Source organism: Chelon labrosus, assembly GCF_963514085.1.
Source record: "Chelon labrosus genome assembly, chromosome: 9".
Classification (NCBI taxonomy): domain Eukaryota; kingdom Metazoa; phylum Chordata; class Actinopteri; order Mugiliformes; family Mugilidae; genus Chelon; species Chelon labrosus.
The window spans coordinates 26,704,364-26,719,691 of NC_140359.1; the positions used below are offsets into that span (position 1 = coordinate 26,704,364).

Consider the following 15,328-nt stretch of genomic DNA (forward strand, 5'->3'; position numbering starts at 1 on the left):
TTGTGCCTAGATTAGCACTGCATCGCCAGCAGTATTAACTATTACGAATTTGCCATGAACACCGGAAGCGCTTTCTTCTGTGAGGTTACCTGTCGTACCCATCCAGTGCAGGATGCAGAGTCCCAGTTGGGCCAAAAGCACACACAGTGCACAACAGGGTGCGCAATCAAATTCTCAAGCAGAAATTCAGACATGAACATGTGTGATAGACTCTTTCTCTGTAACACAGACTTGAGATCTGTGTCTGTGGTGTGTAGCCTGAAGTTGAACTGTTTAAAACATTATTTTTGCTGCATACACAGCAGAAGACAGTCCCATACATCTTAATTAACAGTGTTATAAACACACAACTTAGTCTTCCACTGATGTTTCCATCATAACGCCGTGTGTCTAAACAACTTTATATTCGATCTGAGGCCATTTGCAACTTTTTGTGAAACTGAAAGTGTGTGACTCGAAATGAAAGGCAGTTGCGGGAGAGCAACTTCAAGTCATTTCTTGCAAAAAAAAAAACTGAGAATATTTGTTTCTGACGGCAGGGCTCTGTCATTTTAGTTTGAGAAGAATGTGTAGATTCTTGTGCATTAGATCTACTGCGAATGTTCTAGGACTGTGTTGTTTTTTCTTTTAATAAGAGGTCATCATTTCTTAACCATAGCATTACCCAAGGTCAATAACACTATGTCTTATTTTTTGTTATTTGCACAATAAACTTTTAATTTAGCTAACATCCCTTTAGGTTTTTTTTTGTTTTGTTTTGTTTTTGGTACCTAAACTACCTTTTATACAATTTGAAGTAAAAGTTTTCTGTAAACATTTTGCATTGTTTTGTGCCGCTTCATTCATTAAAAATGATTGAAAATAGATATTTCTTTGTTGACTTTGACATATTTGGAGTTCCTTGGATTCCTGAGGTATGAATGATTCCAGTTCAGAGCATAACTACGTATTCCAGTGAAGATTGACTACCTCATGACAGGCAGACTCCCATGATCTGTCACTCTAGTGATTCAACTGGATGAAGTTAAAATGACTCTTGTTTATGTTTTCCAAAATATAAGGAACAAATAAGGGTATGTTTAAGTTAACAATGACTTTCCGGGAACTACCCTGTCATCCCACATTATACCTGGTTATAAAAGGAGTTCACTACTCTGGTTTTGAGACTGGGGTGTGGTGTAAAACAGACCCTGTCTTACAGTTATAATAGCTTGAAAATTCCCACATGGTAAAATGGCAGGAATTGCTTCAGCTTTAACAAGATGTCTGAGGCTAAAAATCAAAGCTAGAGAACTCACATCCAGGTGAAATTATTTAAAATCTATGGCAGTCAAGTTCTGGGGAAATGAATAAATACCACTTGCGTAGACATAAGATGCATCAAAGTGATTATTGTCCAGTGGGAAGCATGGATAATATCAACAAAACCAAAACAAAAGAGGACCTAGAAAGAAACCTTGAGGCACACCGAGGTAGCGGGCGCCAGGTGTGGAAGGTAAGTGAAAGTCATGTGGATTAGGATGTTTAACACAGAACAAACTGGAATCTGGTTTATGATTTTAAGAGCTTCAATGACAAAAACAATAGAAAAGAAAGAAATATTAAAACGACTGGAACGTTTGCAATGTCAAATGTGTGTGAGATAACTTCGGGCTGCTTGGTGACCATTTGTAAGGATCTCCAGAAATAAGATATTTACACACGGGAGACGATAGTTATTAATGACAGGGCAGCAGTAGATGCTATCAGGATGATAATTAGAAGAATGCTAATTAATAAGAGTTCATTCTTTCCACTATATCGGTAAGATACCAAAGAAAACTCACTACGGCTGTGATATCAAACTAGGAAAGCACCGTAGGTGTGACGGTGTCATCAACGAATGAGTGGAAATTGACTCACTGCTATGTTTGGGAGTGGATGCTAACATCAGTGCTAGCATCCACCTGCTGCCTGCTACTGGGGTAAATTTAATAACTAATTGGGGTCTACTTATGTGATGTAATTTATGTTGAACAAATAAAATAGTTTTCAACCAGTACTGGTGACCATTTGTGATTTAATATGATTAATACAGTAGTACCTACTAACCTAAAACCCGGATTTTATTTGTTAGCGTTTTACTTTAATCTTTTTAAAAATCTTTCAATGACTGGTGAAATATGTGTCATAAGTTAGAGAGGGCTGAACTGATCAAAACAAGTTAGAGATCTTACGCCATTTGTCCGACATCTGTATTTTGTTCTTAAAAGCTTCAAAGGCACAGCATAAACACTGTGAAACGGTGAATAATTGAACGTTTTTGAAGCTTTTACCTTGCACTTTAAATATCTTCTTTGAAAAACTTCACACACCGAATGAGTTCAGTGGTTAATCACACAAATAGGGTTGCAAACACTTGCACAATAATAATAATAATCATAATAATAATGAAACACAAAATATGCTCGAGCGTATGAGCGCTGACTCAGGCGGGCAAGGAGACACTGTCATAATATGACTGATGTCTTTTTTTTTTTTTGGAGAAGACGAAAGACAAAAAATGTCATCATGGAATTTTGACATTCTTGGGTGGGTGTGGATGACCATGAACCTTGAATGCTATATAAGCCAGGGTTAAGCGATGCAGATTTACAACTTGCTGGAGTTTTTTGTTTTGTTATTTTTTCTTCACGCGGTCGGTTTATCAGGAACTCCTAAATCACCTGCTACTGTCACTATGGCCGGCACACTCCAAAGACTTGCAATGCACTATGGTAAATATCTTCTTAATATTTCTCAGAGCTTCTTTTTTTTCCTTTGATGACAGCTACTAATAATGCATTTTAGTGTTAAATCTTAATGACAAATTCATCTTATTTTTTAGTTTGAACGATATTACAGCTTAGATGTTTCTGCAGACACGTATGCACCTGAGTGTGTATTTTTTCATCTTGTGTACAAGTGTGAAGGCATATATGAGATTAAATGGCAATAGTGCACTTGATTTGTTCCACTGTTGAAGAGAACTACACCTTAAAAGAAGCCTTTTCTTGTTTTCCGAGGACTTTATCTTAGAAACCTTTCAGTGTATAGCGTTGACGCTGAGGGGTTTCCATTTTCACTCAATGTGGAGATGAAGTAAAAGCAAAAAAAGGATGATATTTACTGTTGAGCTGCTTGAGTTCACCTCGTGCTCTGCGTTTGACTCACTCGCATCCACGTGATCTGTTCTAGTGCTCGTCTTGGTGCTCCTGGCTCAGTGCCGCCCTGCGTTTCCTGCTCCAACTCCGGCCAGCTGTGCCTTAAACAAGACCTTGGAACTCGGAGGACTAATTCGCGAACAAGTCCAAAAGCTACTGAGAAAATATGTAAGTAGTACCATCCAGTGATTCTTGCATGACATGCTTCCTGTGCACGTTGTATAGTGCGTGTAGCTGCTAGAAAGTGACATTTAAACCGGTGACAAATACTCTATATTATTATTCATAACACAAAGAGGGTGCCTGCAGCCGGGGTCACGTTATTAATATCAACGTGACCCCTTGATCCTTCGCGGCGCCGCTGTCAGACGCGTAGGACACCGTGAGAAAACATGACCCTTCGTTTGCCAGTTATCTGATCATTTGATTTCCATGCAAACGGAGACGCGCAGCGAAACCCTCTAGTGATTCACCTCGAATGAAAACAGCTCGGTTTAATATGATCTAAAGTTTAGGCTGGTGCATTCTGCTTTATGTGAGCAGCCAAATCAAGTCACACTGCATCTACTGTGCTGGTAGTATTCCACAAAAACACCACTGCACAGTAAAAAAGAAAGTTGATAACCCAGAGATAAAGCTGAAACCAAAGCAAATTGGCTTCTCTTGTAGACTTTTCTGGTTTAGACTTTTAATTAGGGACATCTGTGCCTAGGCTCCGTAACAACCAGATACGGAGCCTGTGGTAGGAGCATTAGCCAGACCTGTTAATGGGCAAGAAACTCTGCACTCAAGAAGTCAACGGGAGTGAGACGTTTTTCTTGGGGGGGATGTTATTATTAATAATAATTAATGGGTTTGTAGCCACTTAACGCAGCTGTGACGTAAAAACAGTACGTAGAATGTGTGCATTTTGAATCCGCATAGGGATGGTGCAAGATAGGGCATTCAAAACAAATTACTATATGAGTAAATTTACTGATCGGCAATTGATAAAAAAAAAAAAAAAGTTTCAAAATCAAGATGGGGTGGATTGAACTTTCTCTGCCTTAAGGCCAACACTCCAGCGTTTTGTCGAATTTGCCGATATTTAAGCCTCATTTTTATTTTTTTTATTTTGTTTATTTTTATTGGAAATTGCACAAGTCTGTCTATTTCTATACCTGCGCTAAACTGCATTTAAAAAACAAATCTTACTAACGTAGTGTAGTGCGTACGATTTAACCCTTTTCACCACTGAATAAATATAAAATGCGTATTTTACTGTGATTTAGATTTATGGTACCTTTTTCACCCCTCACAGATCGAGTATCATGGACCAAGGAGTGGATCGGTCCCAGATGACGTACCTGACTCCACAGTACACGGTACCACGGTCTCTGAGAAGCTGCAGGACATCCGCACCAAGGACGTGCTTTTTAGTTTGCACATCTCACAAGTGGAAGCGTATCAGAAGGACCTTTTGCCCAACCCGAAACCTATTCAGGAGGCCCTGAAACCCGTCAAACATAGATTGCCCCATCTTTTGGGTAGAGTAACGAATGTCCTCCGGTACATTGACCCCTCATTCTCTGAGCTGACAACACCAGCGCCGCTTCAGCTGTCCCACGATGACGACTTCACAAAAATAGTCTACGGATGGGGCGTTATAGTCAGGCTGGAGGACTGGCTTACAGAAGTGCTGCAGGTGCTTCAGGAGGCTGAGGGGCTATGCGACTAATACAAAGCCAGCTGTACCGACGACAGACCTACACGACTACTGCTTTTTTTACTCTGCGTGTGCTGAGTAATAGCGTATGTGGGGTTAAAGCGCATTTGTCTGTGCTTTGGCTGCAAAATGTGAACAGAAATCCGACTAGCACACTGTCCAGCTTTTACAATTTTGCCCTTAAAGCTCAAAAAAGCCGGGGTATCTCGATTTATATGCTACCCTACATGAATATATGTATTTATATATTTTTCACAGATGTTCATGACATCTGTGATCAGCAGACTGTGATGTTGTTTTAATTTGGATTATTTATATATTTATTAGAGATGTATTTATTTTCTTAATGGTATTTTTATTACTTGTACAGCATATTTAACTATGGACACATTACCCGTTACTACTGACAGTAGACAAAGAGCACCCGGTGAGAAACAGAAATGCTTTAGTGTTCGTTTGTTCAAGGAAATCTGTGAGGTGTACTTCTAAGATTATAAGTTAACTTCAAGGCCAAGTCAGCCCATGTGTTCGGATCAGCGTTTCCAATCAATGCAACGAGACTCAGGTGTCGTTCGGTGCCTCGTTCAGTTTAAAAAGCCAGGGATTTGCCTCGGCCTGATCCTCACCGCACATGTTTGCAGTAAGAACGTGATGGCAACTGACACAGGAGCTCTCTGATTAGCTCAGGAAAAAGAGTTAAAGTTTACAAAACCGGCTCTAAAGAGTTTGGAATCCACAAATAATCCACAGTCGGACAGGCTGAGAGCAAATGGAGGAGATTTAAGAGGCGACTGGTACCCACAGATGTGAACAAACGATAAATATTTCAGCTTCCTTTGTTTGACTGGGTTCCCTTTGTCTACCTTCATGACTCGTGTGAAAATCCGTTGGAGTTTTGAGTCATTTTTATGCAGAAATGTCAAAGACTCAAGACCTTTTAATGTTCCACTTAATCTGTTATCATTTCATGTGTGTAATTTATTTGCTCGTCAAAGCCACTGCAGCACACGTTTTTGTTTTATTTCTTTCCCCCGTGACGCTGGCGTGGATCCTGTGGTCGGTCAGTGGTGAGAGGAAACAGGTTTGCGTCGTCAGCGGTGAGGAAACGTGCCGACGTGTGTGCAGCGACTGGCATTTTGTTGAAGTCGGTGTGCAAAAACATGCGATGCCAGCAGAGAGCCTTAAATCTTTGTCATGTTCCGAGTTCAAGAAGTGAAAGAGAAGACGGCGGCGAGGGGGAAGAAGCTGGTCGCTGGTTATGAGGCTTCAACTTTTTATTTATTTACTATTATTTATTTATTTTGTCCAGTGTTTATTTCCTTCCAGTTTTGTTCATTGTTTCTGCAATTAAATGCCTACTGCTCTTTATACTGAAAGCACGTTCTTGTGTCTTTGTGTTCTGTGTCCCACAAACAGCTTCTGTGAAGTCTGTGACTCAAGCTGATGAAGCAAATCAGGTTAGATTTTATTCATCCACAAAGGAAATTGCTTGGTCACAGTAGTTCAGTTGCACAAAAAAAAAAAAAAAAAAAAAAAACCTCAAAAAAACTCTTGAGAATCACTAGTAAAAAAAAAAGAAAAAAAATAGGTGAAGATAGTTTAAAAAATTAAAAACATAATAATTAAAAAAAATAAAAAATAGAATAATTAAAATAATAATAATGTGAATAATATAAATAATAATAATAAATAAAAATAAGAAAAATGTAGGAAAATTAAATAAAAATAAATAATAATATGAACAATAAATGTTCAATTTACCTGGAAGTCCCTGAGCTATCAACACCAGCCCCACTTCAGCTGTACCAGGTTTAAAAGTCTACGAATGGAGCGTTATAGTCTGACTGGTTTAAAGAAGAAGTGCTGCGGATGCTTCAGGGGGCACAGGAAGCATGTGACTAATAAAAAGCCGCAAGTCGGTGGTTTTTAGGGGCACGCTGCCAGCGCAATTTCTTTGAAAGCTACTAAAAATGTTGTATGATGTCGTCCGTGGGTGCTTGAGCATGCTTTCTAGGGAAATTAAGACTTTCATTTACTGACAACAGAGCTGCATGACTTTTTTCCTTTGCAACCCCAACAGCGGTTAGACCCCACTGAAGGTGTGTTGGGTGCAAAAAAATAAATAAAAATGTCCAAAATTTGCATATGAGGAAATGTACAATAAAAAGAGACATAAGTAAATGTATAATATAAACATAGGAAGGATAAATAAGGTGTAATAATGTGCATGAATATTAATAACATGGAGTGACAACTGGTCTGCACCAGCTAAACTATTCTTGAACATTTCCAGAAATCAAACCAGCGATGCAGACTTAGAAAGCACCGTTAAACTGGACTGAACTGGCATGAAAGGATATCGTTGAGTCGTGGTTAGAGTCACAGTCTACGCACGGGAAGTATTGCCAGAGAGCAATGAAAAAGGAATGACTCAGTCATGGCGTAGACGTGTCGTCACAAGAGGTGTCTCATAAACAGCCCACTTATAGTAAATAAGAATAAGAATAAGAAAACCTTTAATTGTCCCACAATGGGGAAATTGCAGTTTGCAACAGCATGAAGAAATGACAGAGATAGAACAGATAATAGACATATTGCACAGACTGGTGTTATTACACCATAAGGTGTAACAATATTGCACATATTAGGAGTGCTCGCCATGAATATTGAATATTAACTCGTTAAAAGATTTTTAACTTTTCGTTGGGCCACATTGGCTCTGCTCATTTCTACAAACCCCCAAATAAATCATGCTCCAATCCTAAATCAATTCCGTAAGATCCATCGCTGGATTTGAATTCCTTGATAATCTAGAGTTGCATTGCAGGATAGCAGTGTCAAATGCAAAATTTCCTTTTTATGGACAAATCGAAAAGAAAAAAGAAAGAAAAGAAGATGCAGCAAGGTGATGACCTGCCAAAGCAACCCAACATCGACGGGTTTGCTTTTTTTTTTCTTCATCAGAAGGATATGGTTAAGTTAGAGATAGGGGAATTTTATCTTCTCTGCTTCACACGCCTCCTTCGAGATATGAGCAAATATAAAAATGAGAAGATGCGGCAGACTTTCCAATGCTCGAAGAAACTGGCAGGTTAAAGGTTGGCTGACAGAAGAATGAAGTGCACGGCGGGTACTGTATGCCGTTCTCTTAATTTATTCAGGCACATCACAACACAACACAACACAACACTTTTAAGCTTTCAAACTTTTAAACTGGATTCAAAATGCCGATTGCAGGTTTTCTGAAAGTGGCCTGTGCCTTGATGGTGGTGCTGATGCAAGGCGTGGACGCGGGGCACGCGCAGAAGAAACATGCCGCTGGGAGGTCGTGCAGACTGAAAGAGCTGGCAACCCTCACCAAGAGCCACGTTGATGAGAGCTTGAGAGATTTTGTAAGTAACAGAACGATGTGTGTGTGTGTGTGTGTGTGTGTGTCTGATGAATGAATAGCTGATGCACGCAGCAGCAGACAGTTCAGTTTAAATAACTACAACTGCAAATATTAGTAGTTAATCATAAGTATGGATTATGCAGATGGTGCATTCAGGTGTCAATATATCATACACAGACAGTACATATTATTAAACTAATCTTTTAATAAACCACATTATCTCTTTAGATATTGTTTAGTTTGAATCAACACTAGAGAATGAGATTTTAATATTTCTTTTTCCATCTACCTTTTTGTACTTCTGTGCTGTATCAGTGAGAAATTAACATTTTATTTTTCGTGGACTGAGACAATTTGTGGCGAGCCAATTTGTCACTCATGCATGTTGCATTATGAAGCCTACACCCCTTTTTTTGTTTGCGTGGGTGTGTTGTTGATCTACACTGAGATATCTTCTTTTAAGATTAGCTGCACAATCTATGGTACAGTGAGACTACAGTCTTGACATTTCATCAACTCCGCCGCTGGCCTTCTCTTCCAGGACAAAGCCAACGGGGAGCACCTCGGCAACTGGCCCCCCGGCTTCCCCCAGCTCCTGGTCCACGAAAACTCGCCCGTGGTTTCGTCGAACATTCAGTGCAGCCTCCACTTCATGGCGAAAGGCCTGGAGAAGGTCTTGGAGGACCAGGAGAACAACCTGAATCCCAGAAATAAGCCGCTTCACAAGGGGCTCCGGGACTCCATCTCCAGGGTGGGCATGCTGACGGCGTGCGTGAAGAGCGTTCTAGGGGATAAATGCTCCCCAGAGCCGTCCCCGCCCGTGATGCCCAATAATGTGTTTGACAGGAAACAGTGGAGTCACACTCTGCTGAAGGCAGCCAGGAACTATCTGGGCTGGCTGCAGTCTGTGGTCTCAGACCAAAAGGTCAAAGAAACACATAGGATAAAACGTAAAACTGCTAAGGCAGCACATCAGAGGTTTTTGGAAGGGAGCGGGTACCCACTGTAATATTTAACAAGCTGATCTCAGTCTGTAATGTAGACATGGTTAATTTAAATTTTTATGGCAACTTTAACTTTATGGCAATTTATTTTATTATATTATTACAAGAAATGTGAAGTATATACTAGACATGCATTTGAGACCTTTACAGTGTGTTCCACTTGTGACTCTGTAGCAATAAATGAATGAATGTCTTGACAATGTGAAGTTTGCTAATTAAATCACTTTTTTGCATTAGAGGTATGGTCGGACACTTTTTTTGGGAACTGTTCTTTGCTGTTCTTGCTGGTGTTAGATGAGATGGTTGAATTTCCTCTTCTGTTTGCGCAGTAGGTACAAAACAAGAGCAACGGGGCAAGCTTAAATATAGTATTCAGTCAGCGTAGCTTACCTTAGCATAAAGACAGAAAAAGGCGAAACATTGTTCGGTCTGATTGCAACAGAATCACGAAAACTCGCCCTTAGAGCAGGGGTGTCAAACTCATTTTAGTTCGGGGGCCACATACAGCCCCAGTTTTAATAAATCAAGCGGTCCGGACCAAGTAAGATTACAGAATAATAACCTACAAGTAACGACAACTCAAGATTTTTTCCATCTGTTTTAGTGCAAAGAAGAACAAGTAAATTAGGAGAATGTTTACATGTAATAAACTGTCCTTCAAAAACAAAAAATAAGTGCAATTTGGTCACATTGCTGTCTGCTGTTTAGTCCTGGGTCTCAGTGTTGTGTTCTGTCCACATCTCTTACTAAAACAGTGGACAAATTAGAAGAATTGCAGCCTTCTACTTGCTCTTTGCAAATTCACGCTGCGGGCCAAATTGGACCCTCTGACGGGCCGCTTTTGGCCCGCGGGCCATATGTTTACTCTTAGACACCTGTGCCTTAGAGTTAAACCCCAGATTGCAAGTTCAGGCGTGGTTCTTTACCAAATTATTTGTTGCATTTCCAGTCTTTATGCTTTGCTAACTGGCTGCAAAAGGCTGATGCTCTCATACCCTTAAGTGCTCCACAGCAAGAAAACAAAAACTACCAGAAATCTTTACCTGCTTTGTCCCGTTAAACTTATTACCTCGTCCCCGCGTGACAGCAATTAATCAACTCGCCAACAAAGAAAACGAGGACGGCCTCTAATACGTTTCCTAATTGCGGCAGTTTGTTTTCTCAGCCTTCACAGTGATTAATTGTTTTGCCCTGGCCCCCCATCCCTGGTGAGTGAGTGAGTGGGCTGCTTTGCCTGAGGCAGAGAAGAGAGAGGAGCTGATAAGGATCGCCTTCAGAGAGCCACCGGCTTGGACTGCAGACAGATGGACAGTGCAGAGACAGACCAGATAAAGACCCGTCAAGAGTCCTGTCAAAGCAATGCAAGAGAACAACGCTGTAAATAAAAGATTAATGGTGGTCTCATAACCTCAGATCATCTGATCAATTTATTTCCTAGCAGAAGTGCCAGTGGTTTGTTGTTCTGCATAAGAAAACTGTATTTGAATAAACAGAAATTGTTCTCTAATCATCCTCCAACATCACAGCTGGTATAATGTCTGACGTGTTTATTTTTAAAAAATAAAATCAGGTTATTTCAAGATCACTTTGCTTGTTTGGTTATTTCCTCTTATATTAAAACCCTACATTAATCTACATGGTTTTCTCTGAGCCGTCTGCATTTCAAGCGAACATGTGTCGATTAAACATCTAATCCAGCGGGAAATTCATGAAGTCCTAACAAAGAAACCCGAATAATATCCTATTCTGTGTCAAAATCTTAAGATAAATGGTAGACAACACAGTCTTTGGGGGAATTAAGTCGACAAAGACAGTGAGAAGATGCTGTAGACCTGCTTTCTGGTGCATCTCTAATGGGAGCTCATGTCTTGCCGGCAGCTAACTGAAAGGACGACACAGATTAAAGCCACACTTGTTTCACAGTCACCTTTATTAAATAGCCGTTTCATATGCATGCACTATACACATTATAGCACGTAAGGTAAATGACACGTTCTCTGATGTAGGTGTTATGACCAGATGTGAAAGCAAATCCTGATGGATGAGCTGCCTGTTACGTAGACCTGATGATCATCACGGATGAATGTATGAAGCCTTCTATGCACTTATGAAGTGTAAAATAATCAAATCACATACAGCATTTCTGAGGTCGGTCTTTGACGCCTTCATCTCTTTGTCGCAACAATGTAAAAAAACAAAAAACAAACAATTGTCCAGGGCATTGTTTCATCGGCTCTTCTTCTTCTTCTTCTTAAAATAAAATAGTGAGATTTTAATTGAGCCGTTACTCGTCCCTGTTCTTCCAGACTCTCTCACACGGGGAGGAGCTCTGGTGGACTCTCGCCATAGCAGTACTTCGCTTGAGGGTTTCTGTAGGTGTTCTCATGTTGGACACTCTGCACGGGAGAGGAAAAAAAAAAACAAGTTAATCAGTTAAAGTAGTTATTTTTTTTGTAATGCAAGTGCACAATGAACAATAGCACATCTGCAACAGCACATGTTTGGAAAGCAAATAATATTAGTCAGATCAAAGGTCAAAGCCAGTGAACTCAATCAACGCAGGGTTTGATCTTTGGAGAGTCCACTGATGAAAACAACGAGATGAAATTAACCTCCTTTCAACACTCGGGAAAATTCGAGAGAGAGCTGCAATGAGTCACTGCGAGAGATTAGACGACGCTGTATCTTCTACCTTGGCTTTGTTATCTGTCTGAATAATACAGAGGAATACCATATGAGCAAAATACTGACTTTAATGGTTAAGAGATATGTGCGAATACGCCCAGTTTTTCGTTCTTTGTTTCAAAATGACTGCAGTCGTTACTGTATGTATGGCCACGGACGGTCTGTTAGATTTGATCTTTTTCTTTTCTTTTCTTTGCCTTTTTTTGTTTTTGAATCTCAGCATACCTGGGAAGAGGTCCGACACTTGGCCAGGCACAACTCAAAATGATCCTCGACAGCAGTGAAGAGATTCTGGAAACCTTCAGCTGCGCGATTCAGGAAGCGCTCAAGGAGAGGTTGCTGAAAGAGAACACAGATAAGGAAGTGAGCAAAAACAAAAAAAGCAAAAAAAAAAGCACGTAAGTGCAGATTTCAATCTGTTCCTTTTTTCCTCTAATATGCTCTGCTACGTATAGAATGCAAAATTAATACTCATCTTTACTCTGCACTATTGTATATACTCACTGTACAAAACCCTGGCTTGGTGTGCACAGATTGAGATTTATTTTGTTTTTATTTTATTTTTCCTTTCACTTATTTAAGTTGTTTCTGTACAAGAGAGCAAAGCTGCCGGAGTCAAATTCTTTGTATGTGTACATACTTGGCCATTAATGCTGATTCTGATTCTGATGCTGATGCTAATATGATGTATGAATTCTTGCATTTTAGGATCTTCCATTAAAATGTGCGCGAGCTACAGTTTTGTTAGATGCAGCGTGCAGAAAGTTATCAAATGACAGCGCAAGCCCAGCAGATTAATATGACAGATTACCTTATCAGGCTGGAGGCAGCAAGACACGCAATACTCATAGATGCTACAGCAGCCATTAGCCAGACAGCTTTTACAAATGTACTGCCTGGTGCTGGGAGCATTGACGTTGCAGCAGCCGTTAACCAGCAAATCCTTCCTCTCGCAGACGTAACCTGTAAAACATTAACAAGGATAAGAATAATTATTGATTATAGGCAACAAAGCATCATTACCAAGCAGCTTTAAAGAGCTGTTGCGTCGGAGAGAAATAACGCCTGCATCGCTCACCGAGCTCGTCCGTGAGCAGCGTCTTGCCCTGGATGGAGTTTCTGCACTGAGTGATCTGCCGGCTGCTGTTGCCCAGGTTGAAACGGACTTTCCAGGGGATGCGATGGTCGGGATCTCTAACCTCTAAGAGCGTGCGGTCCCGTATGGTCCGCTCCTCCTGCTCATTACGCAGCAGGTTCAGGATAGGGTAAAAAAAAAAGAAAACAGCACGACAGGAAATTGACTGAGATGTTTTATCATATTAAACTTATATGTATATTTTGAGCTGTATGAAATTGTGATCTGATTTGTGCAGAGTTTGCATGTTCTCCAGGTTTTCCTTCTTCCTCTCACATCTCAAAATCATTCTTTTTGGGTTAAATGCAAACAGTGATTTTAAGTTAGCCGTAGGCGTGAATGTTTCTCTTTAGGTTGGCGATCTGTCCAAGGTGTACGTCGCCTCTTGTCCAGTGAGAGCTGGGCTAGGCCCCAGCCCTCGTGACGATAAGCGGGAAGAGATCAACAGATGAATAAACTTCTGAAATATTGATGCAATCTTTTGCTGCTGTACAACTTACATACATCGAAACAGCTGCGCGGATCAGATCGCGCTCTCCTGTTCACTTGTTGACCTCTCTTGCATTCAAGACACTGAACTCTGAGCTGATCCTGCATGATAGCGCACTACCATGAATGGGTGAATTTGGAAAGAGGCAACACTAAATATTCAATTCAATTTCATGCATATAGAGTCGATAACAATACGGATTGTCTCAAGGCGTGAAACCCCCGGAGAAGATTTTCCGTCGCCGCTTCCAAGGGCAAAATTTAAGTGTTTTTGAATTTGCCAATGGATGAGAAGACATCTAGCTTGGAAACAAAGACAATGAAGAAATAACCAAAGCTAAAAATCGTCAAATATTTTGTATTTTAGCTTGAGAACGGACTCAAAAAATGAATCTAATCTGGCAGCTGGCCATTTGAGGCCAGAAACATTTCAATCAGCATCCAAATAGTTGTGTTTTGATGCATGGATTCAACAGACAGCTGCCAACTTTGCACAGATTTGTGCTGCATTATTTTACACCCAGCATCATTTTAATATCAGAGTGAGGTCAGTGCTGCAAGTAAATAAGCAGCTTCTTGTTTTTAGAGGATTTTTCATGGATGCTATGGAGCACTTTGACTTTCAAGCTCTCTAAAGAAGAAATAACTACTCCAAGGATCTTGTCTTTGGCAATGCACCCCTTGTGCAGAAGACACTAGAGCAGGGGTGTCAAACTCGTTTTAGTTCAGGGGCCACATACAGCCCGGTTTGATGTCAAGGGGGCCAGACCAATAACACGATAGCCCTCCAAATGTTTCCCTAAACCCCACATTTCTTAAGAAAAAGAATTGCAATTTCTGTTTAGTTCTAGGTCTCAGTTGTTATGTCCACAAATATGTGTGAACCCTTGGAATAGCAGTTACTTTTATTGGAAAAATTGCAGTTAATGTCTTGAATGCACTTCGAAAATTCATCCCGTGGGCCAGATTAGACCCTCTGGCGGGCCAGTTTTGGCCCCCGGGCCGCATGTTTGACACATATGCAGTAGAGTGTACCTCAGGTGTGGTGTGGGCTCCTGTACCTGTTTGAGAGTGCTGGTGAGAAAGTAGATGAGAGACAGCCCGAAGACTACTCCCAGCACCCAGCGCTTTCTCAGTAACCGCCGTAGCACCATCATAGCATGGCTTTCGTGGGGGAAATGCAGGTGACAGTCCAAAACATCAACACCTCCACTGGTTTTCACTTCCCTGACCGTGTTTAGTTGTCAGGGATACGAAGCGGTGGTGATGTAAAACTGAGCTAAGTCGCCTTGGAAACCTGCTTTAAGCTAATTTGTCAAAACACGAAATACAGCAGATAGAGCGCATTCCGGAGAGACGTTAGCTAACCCATGTTGCATGATTTTTTATTTTTTTTTGTTTAACTAGCAATAAAATTAAACTGGAGATGTGAATTAATGGTGCTTAGTTAGGTGGCAGGCACGCAAGCTAACGGTGCTTCACCATAAACGCCTGCCTTTCGTTAGCCTGCTAGCTAGCTGCCGTTAGCATTAGCTTTCCCCCTGATATTCCAAATAAAACAGCACGGATGCGAATGTGACGCTGCCAGGTGACGCAGTTTCGCCTCATCTGAAAGAAAATGACTCCGTCAAGATCCAACGTAACGTCTGGCGGGCGAGCGACGGTGATTTTCGTTTCCTGAGAAATCTGACATCCACCACCACCACAGGCAAAACAAATTTCCAACCCGGATGTGGT

The 15,328-nt window shown here is 40.8% G+C and overlaps 1 protein-coding gene across 2 annotated transcripts; it reads right to left on the reverse strand.

Moving 5' to 3' along the window:
* Positions 1–11,026: 11,026 nt before the first annotated feature.
* spring1 (SREBF pathway regulator in golgi 1) lies at positions 11,027–15,300 on the reverse strand. Of its 2 annotated transcripts, none has more exons than XM_084550973.1 (5): positions 14,653–15,300; positions 13,046–13,202; positions 12,779–12,930; positions 12,193–12,306; positions 11,027–11,678 (listed from the first exon to the last, which is right to left on the reverse strand). In XM_084550973.1, exons 1-5 carry the CDS (start codon positions 14,746–14,748, stop codon positions 11,595–11,597), a joined length of 603 nt encoding a protein of 200 aa, XP_084407099.1. In that variant the 5' UTR covers positions 14,749–15,300; the 3' UTR covers positions 11,027–11,594. The 2 variants fall into 2 exon arrangements, with proteins under 2 accessions (XP_084407099.1, XP_084407098.1); XM_084550972.1 differs by having other exon boundaries at positions 13,046–13,205.
* Positions 15,301–15,328: the final 28 nt, after the last annotated feature.